At 36.3% G+C, this 20,065-nt stretch overlaps 1 protein-coding gene across 3 annotated transcripts in view; it reads left to right on the top strand.

Annotated features, from left to right (window-relative positions):
• Window positions 1-4,925, top strand: part of LOC107582804 (wings apart-like protein homolog) — a 28,989-nt gene extending 24,064 nt beyond the window's left edge. For 2 of the 3 annotated variants that reach the window (XM_016268833.1, XM_016268829.1), the window contains exons 19-20: window positions 717-812; window positions 4,736-4,925. In XM_016268833.1, coding sequence (XP_016124319.1) covers window positions 717-812; window positions 4,736-4,813 — 174 coding nt within the window. In that variant the 3' untranslated portion in view covers window positions 4,814-4,925. Of the gene's footprint in view, window positions 1-716; window positions 813-3,040; window positions 3,716-4,735 lie in introns of those variants that run through there. The other variant, XM_016268840.1, reaches the window with a different exon arrangement.
• The last annotated feature ends 15,140 nt before the right edge of the window (window positions 4,926-20,065 follow it).

The raw sequence follows: 20,065 nt of genomic DNA, 5'->3' as shown, positions 1-20,065 counted from the left end.
TCTGGTATCCCCAGAATGTGTCTGTGAAGTTTCAGCTCAAAATACACCAGAAGCATTCTGTTTTCGGGCCTGTCTCTTTAAATGCAAATGAGCTACTGCTCCCCACCCCCTTTTCCAGAATAGAGCTGTGCCATTACAGCTTGGACCTGCTAAAAACATCTGTTATTTAAATATCAATATAATCTTTTTATTCAGTTCTATGCAACAGAATCAGATTTGACAGATTTTTTATGTTTAATTATCCAAATAATGTATAGTCCTGCAAAGCTATTATTATCAGAGCATATGAGCAGAGCATAGCGTCACGAGAGGGTAGCGTCATTTTACCAGCGTTGCCCAGTACTTCACCATGTTGCAGCACAGTAGCGCTATTGCAAACAGGAACAAGTATACTTCATAGAAACTTCCTGTCGGCGCGTTATTTGAACGGATTTTACTTTTCTGATGAGCATGAGTGAGTACATGAGTGGAGCGTTCGCATGGGCCGTGAGCAGCTCAATGGAATGGAACACATTCATAGCATGGAATATAGTGTTGACGGCTAGAGGGAGAGTGAAACCTGCGTGCTGAACACTGCTGGCTGGGCATTGCGGCACGCCATATATTTTCGGCTCATATTTTCAGCTCTTCCGGCCAAAAACCAAAAATTCAATTTTTAGCGACTGAAATTTCAGTGCAACCATAAATAAATGATATCCTTTCTCTCTCTTTCTCAGATGAATGTGAAAATCGTACGGGAAAACCTTCCCAAGGGAGATTTCTCTATCATGACTGAAATGCTGAAGAAATTCCTTAATTTCATGAATCTGACGGTAAGTACAACCAATGATATCAAACATTTTACACCTTGCATCACACATTTAAAAATGGCAAGTGTTACGTTATTTTAGTAACCGATGGAAATGTCAGCATAACAAAAATTTTTGAAATGCCAGAATATGATTAATTGTAATTAGAGCGGCACGATTAATCGTTAAAAGATCGCGATCTCGATTCAGACAACGACACAATCTCATTTCTAAATGACAACGAGTCTCCCGTGTCTATTAATTAAACCTTTGACAAAGTCTTACCGGATCATGCAAATCTGCGTTCGTACTGCCGCTGAGAGCAGTTACCATGTTTGGTTAAGAAACCGCTTCACAAACAGTCTTTTCAACTACACAATATGAATGACTGTACGACAGAAATAATACTATCACAGAAATACTGGGATGAAAATTTATAATTTAGATATAAACATTGATGTCTATGGAAGCGACCAAAATAGAGCAAATCCGCGTTTGAAAGTAACTACCACATAACGTTTGTGTCACTAGGTGGCGAAAAGTGACTTAAAAAATGTATAATTTAATGAATTATTTAAAAAAATGCTGATACATCCAGTAGGTTTATGAGGGAGTCGTTGAATCATTGATTTAAACAACTTTTTCATAATTTTAATATTAAATTGGTGTATTAAATATATTATATTTTAAATACATATACACTACCAGTCAAACGATTTTTAATGTTTTTTTTTAAAAGAAGTCTCTTCTGCTCACCAAGCCTGCATTTATTTGATCCAAAATACAGCAAAACAGTAAAATTTTTAAATATTTTTACTATTTAAAATAACTTTCTATTTGAATATATTTTAAAATGTAATTTATTCCTGTGATTTCAAAGCAACATTTATCTAAAATAGAAATCTTTTGTATGTCTTTACCATCACTTTTGATAAATTTAAAGGATCCTTTCTAAATAAAAGTAATAATTTATATACCCCCCCCCCCCCCCCCCAAAAAAAAAAAATCCCCCTATTGTTTTAAAAATTGTATAAATATTTTTATTTCAGATGAATGCTGATCTTTATATTCATCAAAGAATCCTGAAAAAATTGTTTAAAATGTTTTAAATATTGATGATAATAATAATAATAATAAAATGTTTCTTGAACAACATGTCAGCATATTAGAATGATTTCTGAAGGATCGTGTGACTCTGAAGGCAGGAGTAATGATGCTGAAAATTCAGCTTTGATCACAGGAATAAATTACATTTTAAAATATATTCAAATAGAAAGCAGTTATTTAAATAGTAAAAATATTTCACAGTATTACTGCTTTTGCTGTATTTTGGATCAAATAAATGCAGGCTTGGTGAGCAGAAGAGAATTCTTTAAAAACATGAAAAATCTTACTGTTCAAAAACTTTTGACTGGTAGTGTATATTAAAATGTTTAATACTTCATTCAAATTAATTAAATACTTTTAAATAGAATGCAGCAATCATATTTTGCCACACATTATTTTGTTTAGTTCAGAATCGTGGGAGAATCGTGATCTCTATTTGAGACAAAAAAAAATTGTGATTCTCAATTTATCCAGAATCGTGCAGCTCTAATTGTAATACAAGTTCTGTAGTACATATTACTCGCTTGTATGCAGATTAGGGCAGGGAAAATAAATCGATGCATCGCAAATCGAGAAATGATTCCGCATCGATTCTGAGATTTTCCAAATGCATCCCGATTCTTTCTCTAGTCGATTCTGAGCTTAGTTTTGAACAGCAGATGGCTGTTCAAAATCATTGCGCACACACTTGAACCTAAAATAATCATTCATGACTCAGCTGAACGCACAAGTGCTCTTCAGCACTTCTTCATGAGCATTTGAGTGTGCAGATAAAAACTAGATTAGCACGCCATCTGCTGTTAAAATCTAAGCTCCGAATCGATTCCAGAGAGAATCGCGATGCATTCGGAAGATCTCGGAATCCGTCCCCGAATCGAATTTGCATCGATTTATCATCGCAGCCCTAATGCAGATGCTGAAAAGGCATCCAAATGTGATTTTCAGTGGTCCAATCAGAGTGTGTCTTGGCTGTATTTGCACCTGGATTTTAATGTGTTATTAAATTGTGATCTGGTCACCATGCATGCAATGTAGTGCCAAGTGTAGGGGGCCATTGATGTTATAAAAGGTGTGGCTGTTCTCTCATGTCTGGCCAGTAACATTTAAATCCGTTTTAACTTCTCTCTGTTCTTTCCTCTCGTCAGTGTTCTGTCGGAACCACAGGACAGAAATCTATCTCACGGGTGATTGATTATTTTGAGCACTGTTAGCAGAGGTGTCATAGTTCCCCCTCTTCTGTGGGATAAATCTGGACCTGGCAACGTGCCTTAGGCCCTTCAGGACAAGAGGCAGCAGATCCGGTAGTAAAGGTGGTTAAGAGTCGCTACGTCACGTCACCTGAGTGGCTCGCTGCAGAGATTTTCATGGTTTTTTTTTTTTCCCCTTACTTTCTTTTCGCTTGTTTTTACATTGTGTGTTTTTCAAATGCTGCCTCTTTCTCTCATGCTCACACACGTACACACACTCAGCTGTGTTTGCTTAATATTTGGTTTTTGAAGCACGGATCCTCATGTAAACAAAAACTAAGCTGTTTTGAAACAAAAGAATGATTTTAAGCTAGTTGTCCCTGTTTGTAGTGTAAAGATTTACACTAAACCTAATAACTTTGATATTTCAAACACTGAGGGCTGAGGCTTTGTTCACACTGCATGCAAATCTGCTTTGCTTTTCAAATCTGAGGTTTAGGACAGACACATGTAAGAGAATTTATTACACAATAACTTTGAGTTGTAGAAACGGGAAACTTTGCCTCCGCTCATGACACAAGCATTAAGAGGCATTTTGAATTTTGAAAGTTGAATTTTCAGCAGTCATTTTTTCAGTCTTCAGTGTCACATGACTTTTTTTAATTGAATGCATCCTTGCTGAATAAAATAATTATTTTGTTAAAAAAAAAAGAAGAAAGAAATTATACTGGACCCAAACCTTTTAACCAAAGTGGTATATGCTGTGTCCCAAATTACATAAAAAAAAATTAGACTCTTAAATAAATAAATAAATAAACTAAGCTAATTGAGTCAGATATGCACCCCTAAAAAAAAAAGTTTTGCTGCCAGTCTGAAGAAAGCCTAAGATGCTTAATGAACCAAAGACAAAGACCTTGCAAACATGAAACCGTGGATTCCTGTAGGGATTCTTGTAGTCCTGCTTAAAGAGTGTTTTATGATTATGAGATGTTTTATGTCCATATCTCAATCATTGTTTATTTCACATATATACTGAAACCAAGCTATTATGTTTGATTTCTTTAAAAAACTACACACTAAGCAAAAAGTTTTGATGATTTTTATCTGGATATCTAGGGTAGAATTGTAGGGGGATCTGGCTTATTTTCATTGCTCCTTTGATCGTCCACTGGCTTCTGCAGTTTAAACTCTTCTCTGTGTGAAGAATCACCACCTTACATCACCCTTGGAAAAAAAAAAAAGATTACGTTTTTTTTTTCATTTTTTTTTTTTTTTCATTTTTAATGTTTCTTTAATTAGTTTTGTAGACTGTGCTGTGTGAGCTCCATTTTAATGTTAAAAAAAGACAGCACTTAGTGTTTTAGTGAGTTCATGAATGACTCCATCAAAATGCTCATCCTCTGTTAATTTAATTATAATCTAAATATAGTGGAATTGAGATTTATTGCTTTATAATTTTATGAATTATTTTCTTTATCTTTTGATGTGATTCAGGAAAATGTGTTTCTTAATTATGTTTCAAACATTTTAATTCCATCCCGTGTATGTCTGCAGAGTGGCTGGAAGCTGCTGAAAGGTCTTCGAGAAAAAAAAAAAAAAGACTGCATCGTTTTTCAGATCGAACTAAGCAGAAGTGTCTTCTATTTCTTTCAGATCTTTGCTGAAGCAGAGCCATATGGAGTAAAGCTTGTTCTATTTTGTAAAACTTCAGCACGTTTTACGACAAGTTAATTTACAGATCTGAATTGATTATTTTTTTTATTTTAATTGTAAATATTTCTGTACATATTTGATGTTAGACTGCTGGACTACTTTCACCAAATTTTCTTTATTTTATACTTTCCCCCCCTTATTGCATTATTTTAGATAAATGTAAAAGTACAATTACAAGAAATATATAAATATTATATATATATTAAAGGAAACAATTTGTACCATTTTCCAGGCTGTTGTCTTTGGTTACAATGTAAATAATTTTACCTTGAATAAATACTTGCTACTTTCAGTATTTGACTGCTTTATAACGTCCTCTGTGATTCCAACCTGAATGCTTGAAAGTTGTTAGTGTGAAACTACAACCTTTTAAAGACTCCTTGAAATCAAAATGTAACTTTAAGTAAATATTTGTTGTCTTTGAAGCATCAATATAGATTGCATATAGATTTGACCAATCAAACGCTCTCTAGAATGTGAACACCAGCAACCTTCAAGGCCTTTTTTACTTATTAATATTTTATTTTAGTTATAGAAACACATTTATGTCTCTCTTTCTAAATATATATATATATATATATATAAGCAAACTGTTTTGATATATCCTGTCAACATTTTCAGGGAGTCTTTTTTTTTTCTTTTTCTTATTTGAAAAATTATTTTGAAAGTGTCATGCTGGGACTGTATTCATGGCAACCGCGATAAATGACCAAAAGAAATGTCATTCACAATTGAAAAGCAAAATCTCTCGTGACGGAAGGTCATATCTTGTGTTTTCTGCGTGAATTTTGTCTTTAAAATGCTCAAGGTCTGTGTATATGTGCTGTGAGCCTCCCTATTTTGTGACAGCTCGACTTGAAGGTCAGAATTTTATTGACACTTAAAAAATGTTTGAATATTTTTGTCCTAAAGCACATCTGTGTGAAACAGATTTTCGCTGCTTCTGTCACGATGCATGTTTGCCAAACAACAGTCTGTTTCACCTTGTGACATTTTCAGTTTTGTCATGTTATGTTTCGACAGTTTCCACAGCTGGTTTCCAGAAGAGGGCACTATGTCTCAGGTTCATGTACTTCCAGACGGGTTTTTTCTTTCTTTCTAAGGGCTCTTTGCTAAACTGCTGATGCCTATACTCACCATAAAGAACTTTTTAAATCATGCTGTCTGCTGCTGCTGTCCTGCTAACTGGTGATTTATGCTATTCCACCTTTTCAGATGGGTTTAATGATGAACAAACCCACGTAAAAGTAGTTTGCTTAAAGGAGACCCATTATGCCCCTTTTTACAATGTCTCTGGTGTCCCCAGAATGTGTCTGTGAAGTTTCAGCTCAAAATACTCCACAGATAATTTATTATATCATTTTGAAAATGCCTATTTTGCGTGAAAGCAGAAATGCTGTTTTTCGGTCCTGTCTCTTTAAATGCAAATGAGCTACTGCTCCCCGCCCCCTTTTCCAGAATAGAGCTGGGTCATTACAGCTTGGACCTGCTAAAAACATCTGTTATGGTTGTGATTATCATGTTTATCGGGCTGAAATCATGCGGTTTAAACCATATGAGTTTAAACTTCTGATATAGGGTTTTCTGAGAGCACACATCCGAAGCACACGGGCAGAAAGCGGCCACCACACAGCATGTGAGTACTAAACTAAGTTCTCATTCACACACAAGTTTACTTAAAAACACACAAGTTACAAAAACAGTTGGCTATGTCTGTGAAGGTAAACTGCTGGGAAATAAATTGCTTGTTTATTTTAGATCTAAATAGTGTTCTGTGCAGACAAAGGCAGAACAGTTAGTATGTTTTGCTCAAACTTTCGCCATGGCATTAGAGCTGGTACACCGTTGTCGCTTGCGAAAACACAATGATGGTGCCATGGGTGGAAACCTGGTGGAAACTTACAGATTAAGGGGCGGTAATATTATAATGAGATCCCTTTGCCACGTCACCAAGGGAGCGAAATCAGACGCGCTCGTTTTCTCAGACGCTTGCAGAAAAAGGCTTACCAAAACAAAGTTACTGGGTTAATCTTTTTCACGTTTACTTGGTTGGCAGATGCACCGGGGACCTGATTATAGCACTTAAAATCTGGAAAAATCAGATTTTCATGATATGTCACCTTTAAGGAGCTAGACCCCCTTCATCCAATTTGAGACATTTGTTGTCGTTTAAATATCAAAAGCGGTCTCCTTCTGGCAGTGCTGTGGAGTTCAGGGCTCCTGAATCTGATGTTCATCTTCTGAAAGCATAGAGTTCTAATAGAACTGTCTCCTGCACTCAAGAATATCTTCTTTTCCTTCCACATCACTGCAGAACAGAGAGGTTGAGGTTACAGCGTGACACTCAGCAGCAGGAGCGGTTTGGATCAGATATTGTGCTGCAAGGCCAGAGGCTTGCTCTGCCCTGCTTCTCACTGGAGGGTCACCTATTCCAGGGTTCAACAATATAAATTCTCCCAGGCGCTGTTTGTTCTCTCCGTGAAATTAAATAGCTCTGCAGGGGGTGGCTCCTGCGTTTTCGTATCATAGCAATGACTTGTATGGATTTTCAGAGCTCTGTTAGGCAGATATTTTTGTGAAATATATTATTTTGTGAAATCATATTATGTAGAGTGATGTCTGGTGAAATGGGGGCAGGTAAGGCTGGAGTGTCAGTTCTTTAAGATTCAATGTCCAATCACTGCTGACTGTTTTAGCAGGCCTACTCGACAGTCAACAAAAAGTAGCTCATTAATGCCATTTGCTTAAGTAAAGGATTATGTACTGTACAGTCAGCTGATCATTATCGTAAAATAAACCAGAGGGTGATCAACCCATCAATGTGGTAGCATCTTAAATTTAAAGCTAAGAAAAACAGAACACTATAGTGTAGTTCTCTGAGGTCATTTTCACTATAATCATTAAGCTAGGTGACTCTAATACAAGAGAGACATCAAAAGAATAGTTGACCCATTGGCTGAAAATGTACTCACCCTCAGGCCATAAGATGTAGATGAGTTTGTTTTTTCATCTGAACACATCTGGAGAAATTTAGCGCGTGCTCACCAATGGATCCTCTGCGGTGAATGGGTGCCGTCAGAATGAAAGTCCAAAGAGCAGAGAAAAACATCACAATGATCTGCAACAAGTAATCCGCACAACAACCAAAGTCTCGTGAAGCAAAAAGATGGATGTTTGTAATCTAAAATAACACTTCTTTCAGTGGAAAAAGTCCATCTCTTGTCCTCACATCAAAATCATATTTGTTTAGACCTGTTTTGGACTGCTTTAATAGGATAATGACCATTGTATAGTCATAGAATCCTTATAACAAACATTATAGAATATAATTGTCAATTAAAATAAATAACATATTAATAAAATCTCATAGTATGCTTTTCATAGTATTTATTTTAATTGTGACCTAAGCAGGTCCTTAGTTTTCTTTGTTTCTCTCAGTATGAGATTCGACAACTGAATAAGTGGCCCTGCAGCTATAATATCCTGAATGAAAATTATATTTGATGAAATCAGGGTGTGTTTATATTTGGAATTTATTTTCTGAAACTCAAATTTCTTAAAGCTTCACTGGACTTTGTTTGATCTGATGTAATATTTATCAATTCCAAAATCCTTAAGAGATCAAAAGGGACTTAAATGTCACAGTTGCAGAAATGATTGTCTGGATGGCACGATGAGGGGAATTTGGACTCCCTCACTAAATACAGACCCACGCAGGCAGAATTTCTAGCCAGCTCACTCAACAGAAATAGTTTTTTATAAAATAAAGTTTTTCTGTAATGTATAACTGCAAATTTTGTGAATGCTTTTCTTCTTAGGATTTAGTACAGGTGTTTTTCTCATTAAAGAAAAGAGAATTGAATCACACAGATGTTTTAAAGAAGGGAATCAATCACACAGATGTTTTAAACTGATATGTGGTCCTAATTAGAAATGGAGATAAATCAGAGGTAAGAGTGTAATTTGGCTGTGAGTGGAGACTGCTGACTGATCAATGAGACTCAAGCTGTTAAACAGCTGTCAATCACAGTATGTTCTGTCAAACATTTTGTTTCTCATTTAGTGAGTTTGTTGTGTCTTGCAGTTCATTATCGGTTCACTAGGGGAGCTGTTTCATTAATTACTGAGTTTGAGATTCTATCTAAACTCTTGGTTTTTGATTCTAAACTTGAAAATAAACTTTTTTTTAAAAACAATTTGGAACTGATAAATATTTTATATCCTGCACTATTTATAGGTCACTAATGAAATAAATACATTTATGACTTTGATAATGAGACACTTTGGGCAAATTATCAGATGTTAGTGCATCCACTGGAGCTCAAGATGCTCGTTGGATCATCTTAAATAATGTTGGAGAGCACGATCATCAGGACTGACACAAACATGTGGTGCTCATCCAGCTCAAATGCTGCTGCCATTAAAGTAAAACACATTCTGAAATTCTTTTAACTTTTTTTTTTTTACTTAAATTGTTATACTGATAATATAACTTGTAATGGAAAAAAAATTACTGCATTTGAAAAATTGCAAAACAAATGCATTTTCATTAGTGGCTTCAGAATTTTGGACCCCACTGTATATTTAAGTTCAGTTGTGTTCCACTAGCACCTGCATGATGCCTGTTGAATGAGTGGAAATGAAATGAAACCGATCAGCAAATTGAAACCTTTAAGGGCTGATTGAACACTGATCTGTGGGCAGATCTCATATTTTTATGTAATAATTAGAGTTTGCATTGAGATGAGGAAGGCAGGTCTTGCATCAGCAACAGGAGCACAGAATCATATTATTTGTCCGGCCTTTCTACCCTACAGAGCCTCCCCAAGGACTGCAGAGGGAATGAAACGTAAGTGCAGCTGCATAACATGTGAAGCTTGTGTGTGTGTGTGTGTGTGTGTGAGAGAGAGCGAGAGAGATGGAGCTGTCTGCTGTTTGTCCTGCAGGAGGGAATAAATCAGAGCAGCCTGGCGATGAAACTACCCTACAGAGCCTCCCCAAGGACTGCAGAGGGAATGAAACGTAAGTGCAGCTGCATAACATGTGAAGCTTGTGTGTGTGTGTGTGTGTGTGTGTGAGAGAGAGCGAGAGAGATGGAGCTGTCTGCTGTTTGTCCTGCAGGAGGGAATAAATCAGAGCAGCCTGGCGATGAAACTTTAATGAAGAAACAGATACAGACTCACTCAGTCCAGCCTTATCATAGCCATCTTTCAGCCTGATTTAATCGCTCCTTCTGACCAATCTTTATTTTTTTTGGACATGAGTAAAAGATGTTCAAAAATGAGACTCCTACAGTACTAGAAATTAGATGTTTTGTTTCTGTATATTACGTAATATAGCTACTGAAACAAAACATAAATTTTTAAACAAAAATTTTTTATTTTGTTGTTGAATACTGTAGGACTAGCCTACCATATGAAAATTCTGTTCAAACGGTTAGCTGGAACATGTTTTGAAACATACTAGGTGGTTTCTAGCTGCCATTAACAAAGAGCCATATATTATGATGAAATATGTTTTTTTATGTTGCTAAGAATATTATTTTGTCAGAATATGGTTACTGTTAAATGATGGAGATGGTATAATCTATCGGCACAATCGCCTAGCACCATCTCTTGTTGGTTGGCGGCGATTTAACAAGCCAATGTCCGTAGGTGTGTCGTTTAAATTGTGCCTCGTCCTCCAGTGTTATTTTACTCATAAATCATTGTCTAGCGAGGAACACATTCGAGAAACATTTTCCCTGACAATATTTCTGAAATCAAGTCGTGTGTCTGTATTTTCTGTCGACTGTTTAGAATCATGCCTAGCGATGGCCGATTCGCTAATGAATCACTTTTTTGAGTCGGTTCGCGATTTAGACTGGTCCTCAACATCATAAATATATGAATAAATTCTGAGTAATTTACGAGTAAAACGGACCTTCCGTTGTTTGCTATTATTTGGAATATTCACGGCAGTAACGTGTTACGAGTATCTTATTTGGAAGAATATTACTGAATATAAAAATACAGTAATCAGCCATATTAACTTCTCCATTATTGTGTTGTACAAGTAGATGGTTGGTCAGTGTAGTGTTTGTCCCGCCCCTCCTCCACTGTGATTGGACAGCTGTGTAAAAAGGGACAGTGACTCTGCGTTTACCCAAAGTTAAAGAGAAAAAAACTGGGGGGGTTAAAAGACAGGGCAAATTAACTCGTTAAATATCATTATAATACATAGTTCATAAAAATGCAGTTTCATCAGTTTGTCTAAAAGGTTACAGAACGTTTGAATGTTTTGCACCATTTACACTTGTTAGGGAACAGGTGTAAATTTCTTTTGTACCAACTAACATTTTCAAAATACGAACATTTTAATGAATCCGAAAATTTACGTCAGAACGACTTTCCGAATGATTTTCACAAAAAATCGTTCTGCCCGTGTTTCATGAATGAGGCCCTCATGCAACTCACTCACAAACTGAATCGCTTGGAGCGGTAAACGGCACGCCAGCAGTAAAACATACTTTTGACAACAGAACAAGACGAAAGATGGATTATGTGGATACTTAGCCTACCTACAATGAACTAAAATCAAAACTGAAAATACATTGTGTTTGTCGTCGATGAATGTCGATGCACCTGCATGTGAATCTTGTGAACTGCAGGTAAACAGCAGCATTTTTCAACAAATAGCATCGAAATATTAAGAAGGCCTACACGAAATCACTTAAAGGGGTCATATGATGCTGCTAAAAAGAACAGTATTTTGTGTAATTGGTGTAATGAAATGTGTTTATGCGGTTTAAGGTTCAAAAAACACATTATTTTCCACATACTGTACATTATTGTTTCTCCTCTATGCCCCGCCTTTCTGAAACGCGTCGATTTTTACAAAGCTCACCGGTCTGAAAAAGCGAGGTGTGCTGTGATTGGCCAGCTATCCAGTGTGTTGTGATTGGCCGAATACCTCAAGCGTGAGACGGAAATGTTACACCCCTTAGTTACGCCCGCTAGCGTGAGGAACGGCGGGAGGGTTAGAGTGAGCAGAGGCGGGTGGGCTTGAGACATGGCGGCGGAAACAACAAAACTACAGTGAGAATAAAAGTTATGCCTTCTTTCTTTGCGTGAACATTTGGGCGGTATTATGCAAATCTTCGCACATCGTGACGTAGATATGTGGGGGTGTGTTAGAACGAGCCGTTTAAGGTAGGTGTGGCTGACTCTTAACTTTTATAAAGAATATCTCTTTGGATTTGAGACTTTAGTCTTTGGAACTTTACAGATCTTCTTTATGCACCAAGAGCTTGTAACACTCCAAAGAGCAAGGAAAAATTTAAATCGCATCATATGACCCCTTTAATGTGGCTTAATGGACCAAGACAGTGATAAAGAAAACATTTTAAAGCATACAATTATGTGCAGATACGCCCAAAAATGTGAACGAAACATGTTTCATTTTTGAATAATTCATTCAGAATTATTTACATGTTAAGCGTTTTACTCTTATATAAAGAAAAGACTTAATGCATTGAGACAGTGATATTAAAAGACCACATTCTTTGCACACTTTACTAATAAAGCATACTATGTGTAGGAAAACAGATGAGCCAAAAATATGTAGGCCCTACTTTAAATTTAACTGTCTGTTGAATGCATAAGCCATGTTAAGCGTTTTCTTTTTTATGGTTTTCTAAAGTGAGGAAAACACTTATAACGTGTAATTAAAAGCGTTGCGTTCATATTCTGGGCTCATCATGTCTTTTAATATCACGGTCATCAAGCCAGCATTTTAAAATGCTACAAAACTGTTAACAAGCTCCCAGGGATTTGATTTTGGTTGTCATTTTTTAGTGTTCGTGTCTGTCCGCGGAATATGATCCACAATCTCCGATTCTCCTCCGTGGTCATGTAAAAATGAGTATTTACAATGACAACAGTTATACTTAGTCACTGAAACATTTCCCCCCCAAAAATGGATGGACTTCTGTCAGCTTGTTGAACACACACTTTTATTTGGATATAGTACCATATGATGGCTGAAGCAGCAGCGAGTGTCCAGCGTGCAACACTGTTTTCACCGTAATCAAATCAACAAACGAAATTCTACAAACCTAAGTGAAAAAAATCTAATTATCATGCAAAGCGATAAAATGACGTATCTTCCCTGCAAACAATACAACAAAGAATGTGAATATTTAACTGCAAGGAAAAAGCAAAACAAAAGATGAACAGGTATCCTTATTAATTTCAGCGATCCTCCCAAAATGGCGGCAGTGCGCAAAAGCGTTCATGAATTATAATAATTTAAGTTTGGATAGTGCACTTTCACGTCTATTTTAAAAAATGGTGGGTGACAGTTAAGGGGTTAAGCGTTAATCGTGTTGAGTGTTGTATAGTGTCTCTGTTCAAATTCTGCTAATTCACAAGCCGAGTGAGAGTCACTCGCAAAGGTAATGTTAATTATTAAACCAAACAAAATCAAAACTAAAAAAAACCCCAGCAATGTGATTCTTTTATTGAGTGATAGGCAGTGGGTTTAATCAGTGACATTATTAATAGATTTACTATCTGGCGTCTTCTCCTCATCTCCACGACCTGCTTCCCTTAGTGTTTTTACACAAAGAAAAGGTGAAAAAACATATTACATTGTCCAGTTTGATGATCTGAGTTACTATTGCAATTCTCGATGCAGCATGGATGACTGGTGACATTTTTCACAATCACGACAGAAAATCAAACTACTGCCCTAAACTCAATAGCGGAAAGGCAGCGCGATCCTCCCAGTATGGTGGTTTCCCAGAACTCAACGGTGTGTGGTCAATTTATAGAATATTTGAGTCTGTATTTTTATTGATAGTCGAGGGTCTGTATTTTTATTGGTTGTGCAAGTTCTGTGTTTTTATTGATACGTTTAACATGGAACAGAACAGAGCTTATTCCATAAGCCACAGGACACGCTGGCTAACGAGTTGTCTGACAGCTCAGCACTAGAATACTACATTCCAGATACCAAATTTTAAATAACAGACATCTAAAGATTAAATACATAACCATACTAGTGAAATATTAATACAGACACCTGAGTAGAATGAAGCAGAAGTTGTCAGAAAGGAATAGAAAGTCGATGGCTCGTATTGTCTCTCCAGGAATAGCTTTGGTTTCCTGCTTCATTTGAAGCTCTGAAGCAGACAAATATCTTCATATCAATGTCTCAGGCTTAATCACAAAGGAGAGAGTTCTTCCATGACCTGCTCCGCTTGTAATATCCCGCTCTCTATCAGAGATGTCCATCACACTTCATCTCACTCCACGTGCACGTGTGAGGCTGAAAGCCATTGTGTGTGTGTGTGTGTGTGTGTGTGTAACTAGGTTTGTATGGATATGTGCATGTGTTTCAGTGCATGCAGGTATTTAATAGCATTATATGTGACTGATAATTCAATCTTATTATGACCCTCTGTTCAGCTTTTGTTGCTTGGCAGCTAAAGATCCTCTGGGATCTATTGAAATAAACCAAAACAGAGCAGGGATGCACATGGTGGGGACTTTCCATATACTTCTGTTGCTTTAATATCAAACTAATTATATTTTCTATCTCCTAACCCTCACGCAACCCTTTCTGCAGTTTTACATTTCATTAAGGTGTTATTTACTGCATTTATTAAGCTGTTTTCCTTGTGGGCAATGTCGGCTGCTTCCCACAATATAGGTGATTTCAGGTTTTACTATCCTTGTGGGAATATTTGGTCTCCAGAAATGGCAGAAATGAAACACTTTAGGCATATTCCCAAATGAAGGGGCAACAGATGACAGAAGGACAGAGAGAGAGAGTGAGAGTCATATGGTAGTCAAACTGTGCTTACTATAATCTTACTCTTTGTCTTCTTTAATGAAGTGTGTAGGGTAGACTGCTGCTAGCTGTCACAATTTTTTCTTCTCAGATGTAGTTTGTTTTTGAAAGTCAGGTTCTGTATGGACTATACATTATTTAATATTTCATTCACTGTTTCCCAGAAAAAGATGTAGTTTGTTGAACACTCATGCACTACCTTACAAAAATGTGGGGCCAGTAATATTTTACCGATTGTTGAAAGAAATTAATACTTTTATTTCAGTTAGAGACATTTATGATGTTACAAAGATTTCTGTTTCAAATAAATGCTATTCTATTTCAAATAAATGCAGAACTTTTCATTCATCAAAATAAAAAAAATAATTTAAAAAATCAGGAAAAACATCATGATTTCCATGTTGTATTACGCAGCACAAATGTTTTTAAGATTGATTATGATATATAATAAGAAATGTTCAGCACCAAATCATCATATTAGAATGATTTCTGAAGGATTGTGTGAAACTGAAAACTGTATTTTTGATAAGCTGATACTGTATTTTTAATAAAAAATACAGTAAAAGATGCTTTAAAATTATTATTTTTTTTACCTTTTTTGACAACATGCCCCAATAGCAGGCATTATTGCCAAGTCCGCAGTTTTCTCAAACAATTAGTCTACTTTTATACTGTTGCTGCGGGTTGTTTTTTTACACCTATGGAATATAAATTAAAATGGGAAATTAAATTTTTCATTATATAGTTGTTCTTTGCCTCAGTCTAATGAATGAGTTATAGCCCCGGTCTCTCTTGTTTGGTATCTAGCAGTGTGCTTGTATATTTGCAATCATTCCATCGCACAGCTCGCCACGTAGTAGATTTTTTCCCCTGTGTCTCACTCCTTTCTTTTATTAATTTGATCAGCTGCTCTTGCCAGCTCCCTCGTTACTTCCTGTACCCATGAGCCCCCCTTCATCTGTGAGTCACCCGTTCCCAATGGAGACTACTGGCGACCCTGGAGCGCAGAGAAAAAGAGAGAGCGTGAAGGACAGGAAGTAAACAGCAAGCTATATGACAGAGGGAACAACAGGGTTTTTGTGTGCACAGCTTAAAGAGGGCTATCACTGGAGGAGAGCAACACACAGCGGAAAAAGTGCAGGAAAAATGAACACTGTAGAACAAGGGCCCTGGAGATAGAGAGAGACAGTAATGAAGAGAGCAACAGGGGGATAGGAAGAGACAAATCTCCTCCTCAGTTCCTAAAGAGAGTGTGATCTCTCAGAGAGCAGTCAGAAGTGTGTGCGTGTATTTGTGAGTGAGAGGTGGCAGTATTAGAGGATCTTTGAAGAGGGGCGTTTGAAGCCTCTGCTAGCCCTCAGCTGTGCTATATAGCATTCACAGGGAAAATAATCCTTGGAGGGCACTATGTAGGGGAGGCTGGAGATGTTTTTACATTTTCCTTCATTACTTGCAGACTACTACACGTCTAAATGGAATATTTTGTTATAAGACTTGAGCTAGAAGTAACAGTACCATGAATATACAGTATTTAAAGGGGTCATATGATGCGATTTCAATTTTTCCTTGCTCTTTGGAGTGTTACAAGCTCTTGGTGCATAAATGAGATATGTAAAGTTGCAAAGACTAAAGTCTCAGATCCAAAGAGATATTCTTTATAAACGTTAAGAGTCAACCACGCCAACCTAAAACGGCTCGTTCTAACACGCCCCCACATGTCTACATCACGATGTGCAAAGATTTGCATAACGCCTGCCAAATGTTTACGCAAAGAAAGAAGGCATAATTTTGATTCTCGCTGTAGTATTGTTGTTGCCGCCGCCGCCGCCATGCCGTGGAGACACTGTGCATTTCGTTGTGAAAGCGAAACTACTTTGTTTGGCCTACCAAAAGAGGACACGACTAGAAATCAGTGGTTAAGTTGTATTTACAACACTGTTCCAGAACAGTTCAACCCAAATATTCAGATGTGTGCAGCGCATTTTATGGAGGACAAGGACTGTTTCCTGAGAGAGTAGCCTACAATGCTGTGTCTGTTTCTATAAAGTGGGGCAATTCCAACTTTGCAAGGACAGTCTGGTGCTTCTGACTCATAGCCTGTAAGTACGTTTTCATATTTATAGAATTTGCCACTGATGATTCAAACACGAGTTTTGAGCAGTGTAGAGTAGCGCTTGTTGTTTGTCGTTTCTCCGATCACAAATGCAGACATGGTTTTATGTTTACGCAGCGCGATACGCAACACAACGCGTAAAAAGACGGTATAAGTCATTATAATCAGTAATTATGTCCCCACTGGATGCAACAAATGCCTCGTTTATAATGGGTTTTTACTGGTTTTGTCTCGTCGCTCCGGCCGGGACACGGCATCACAGTATGGCAAGGGGCGTAACATTTCCGTCACACGCTTGAGGTATTCGGCCAATCACAACGCACGGGATAGCTGGCCAATCAGAGCACACCTCACTTTTCAGACCGATGAACTTTGTAAAAATCGATGCGTTTTAGAAAGGAGGGGCATAGAGGAGAAACAATAATGTACAGTATGTGGAAAATAATGTGTTTTTTTTACCTTAAACCGCATAAACACATTGCATTACACCAAATACACAAAATAATGTTCTTTTTAGCATCGTCATATGACCCCTTTAATAAGTCTGTTTAGGTGGTTTTGGGGTCATTTTAACTTAACCCCACTATATCTTAAATAATAACACATATTACAGACAGGAATAATATTACTGCTTTAATATTATAACATGACTAGTTTTTTATGGTGCTAATTTGATCTGTTTTAACTGTATATCCAATCAACAACCAAAGTCCTTCCCCTACATTTTTTGTCTTATTCGATAATCGGTTTCACTCCTCTATGCATCACAATATTGAAGAAAAGATGTTGATACTTACTCTACATTGCCACTTTACATCTACATTGCTACATTATAATTATTTGATTAGTTTATTACTCCAATATTAATCTAAATTATACTGTGTCTTTGTCTTACAATATATTGACCAACTGAGGATTCTAGAACACATGTTATTTCATTTCATTCCATAATGTTTATTAATGTTAAAGGAATAGTTCTGCCAAAAATGAATATTGTGTCACTATTTACTCACTCTCAAGTTGTGCCAAACCTGTATGAATTTATTTATTCTGCTGAACACAAAATAAGTTATTTTGAAGAATGTAAGTAACAAACCATTTCTGGTCCCTATTGACTTCAATAGTATTTGTTTTCCATACTATGGCAGTCAAAATATATCCAAAATGTCTTCTGTTATGTTTGACAGAAGAAAGAGAAACATGAATGTGAGTAAATTTTGACAGATGTTTTCATTTTTGGGTGAACTTATATGATGCCGTTTTAGTGCCACACTAAAGTGAAAATATAAGATTTCAAAAATAAAGTCATAATATTTAAAAAAATACTCTGATAGGTCCCATAATGGTAAAACAAAAGTTTCAAGAATAAAGTCATGACAGTACATAATTAAGTGATAGTATTTTGAAGAGTATGAGAAAAATTTAGATTTTTATTTTATTTTACTTTGGCATGAAACACAGTCATAATTTTACTTTAGTCTATGTAATTTTAAATATAATTTTTTAACTTCAAAGCCATCAAATCTTTAGGTCGGAGGGAAATAAATCTGAATAAATACCATTGTTTAAAATGTTTGAAAAGGTATGAGAGAGGAAATTTTGAATAAATGTGACTGAAGAGTTGTTGTTGCTACAGTGGCTCCTGTCTCCTCTACTGCAGTTTTTTGGATTTTTTTCTTCTCATTTTGTCTCTCATAGTTGAGGTATACCTATGATGAAAATTACAGGCCTCTCTCATCTTTTTAAGTGGGAGAACTTGCACAATTGGTGGCTGACTAAATACTTTTTTGCCCAACTGTATTTGTTATAGGGTAAGTCATGGAGGATTCACTCTGTAAGGTTCTTACAATAATGTCCTTTTCAGATTAATGCCACTCAAAAATGATTCATGATTGGCGTCATTATGTTGCGCATGTTGAAGATCTCTCTCTGTGTGTGCTTTTAGATGGAAACCTCTTCTGCATGAGTGCAGTTACTTGAAGTCTCACTCAGTCTGGTGTCTTTAAAATGCTCCTCTGGGGCTCAGAGATCCTTCTACTGCTTTCATCTTCACGTCTTTGTGTCCTGCCTGTGTTTAACAGGGTTCACAGAGGAATTCCACCTTTTTCAACACACGTTTGCACAGAGTGTGTAGATTGATGAACATGTGCTGCTATGTTGTATAAATTGAACATATACAGTACATGCAGTTAATTGGTTAATGAAGGCTAATTAGTGTTTCTATGTTTGTTTACTTGGTTGATTGTGTCCCAAATGACCAGCACATTTAAATGTGATTAATTATATAGATACACAGACCAGAGCCACACAAGAAGCCCTGCAAGACAGAGTTTAGTGTATGATGATGACATTAAATATATATATATATTTTTTTGAAAATTATGTTTTCATCTATACATTTATGTAATTTATATGTATGCATTTATATAATTTGTGATTCATACCTAATTTAAATTTATTTGAATAAATAAAAGCAGACTCTAGGCTCCTTTTTATTTATTTTAGCCAAACTTCAAAGTGAGAAGTCCAAGCAAGACGCTGTCTGATGATTAGAACGTAGCCTTGCCTCACCCTTGTTATTTGGAAGTCCGATTTCCACTAAACTAATCAATTCACCATGCTAAAAACTCATTAAGTTTCTGTGTGTGGCCTGGAGCTGACTGTTGGAGGAAGATGAAGCAGTCAAAAGTAAGACGGAGGTTTACGTGTTGGCGAGAGAGTTGTAAATCTAGCGGTGTTAGATTTGTTAAATTCACAGAGCTTCATTAGGTATGCGATATATTATTACAATACTGGTCACTTGCTGATATTAAAGTTTTCCCCCCCCCCTCTTTTATTTTTTTTATATATAATTACTTATACAAGATTAAAGTTAATCTTCAACACTTAATAATTTAAATGTTTTGAATTATTAATAACACTTAAATATAATCTTTATCAAAACTTAAGTTGAATATCTGTTTATCTCTACTGCAGGAATGTTTCATTTTACATTTTTATTCAAACAAAAAGGTATACATTTTAATATCCACCATTTATCGGGCTTAAAACAATCATCAGCTTGTCAACTTTGAATAAATATAGACAATCTAAATAAATATTTATGGTAATTATATTTAATGTCATATAAAAGCGGAAAGTATTGCAGCAAGTCTTCAATTTTATAGTAACACTTAGTATGTGTGTTAAACGGTTTGCTAGAGGTGTGTGTATGTGTTTTTATGAGTTAAATGTTCTGCTGCAGGTGTGGGTGTGTGTGTGTGTGTTAAACAGTCTGCTGTGTGTGTGTGTGTGTGTGTGTGTGTTAAACAGTCTGCTGCGTG

This window comes from Sinocyclocheilus grahami, unplaced genomic scaffold (genome assembly GCF_001515645.1).
Source record: "Sinocyclocheilus grahami isolate Dianchi unplaced genomic scaffold, SAMN03320097.WGS_v1.1 scaffold4.1, whole genome shotgun sequence".
Classification (NCBI taxonomy): domain Eukaryota; kingdom Metazoa; phylum Chordata; class Actinopteri; order Cypriniformes; family Cyprinidae; genus Sinocyclocheilus; species Sinocyclocheilus grahami.
This window is presented reverse-complemented; position numbering and strand designations above follow the sequence as displayed.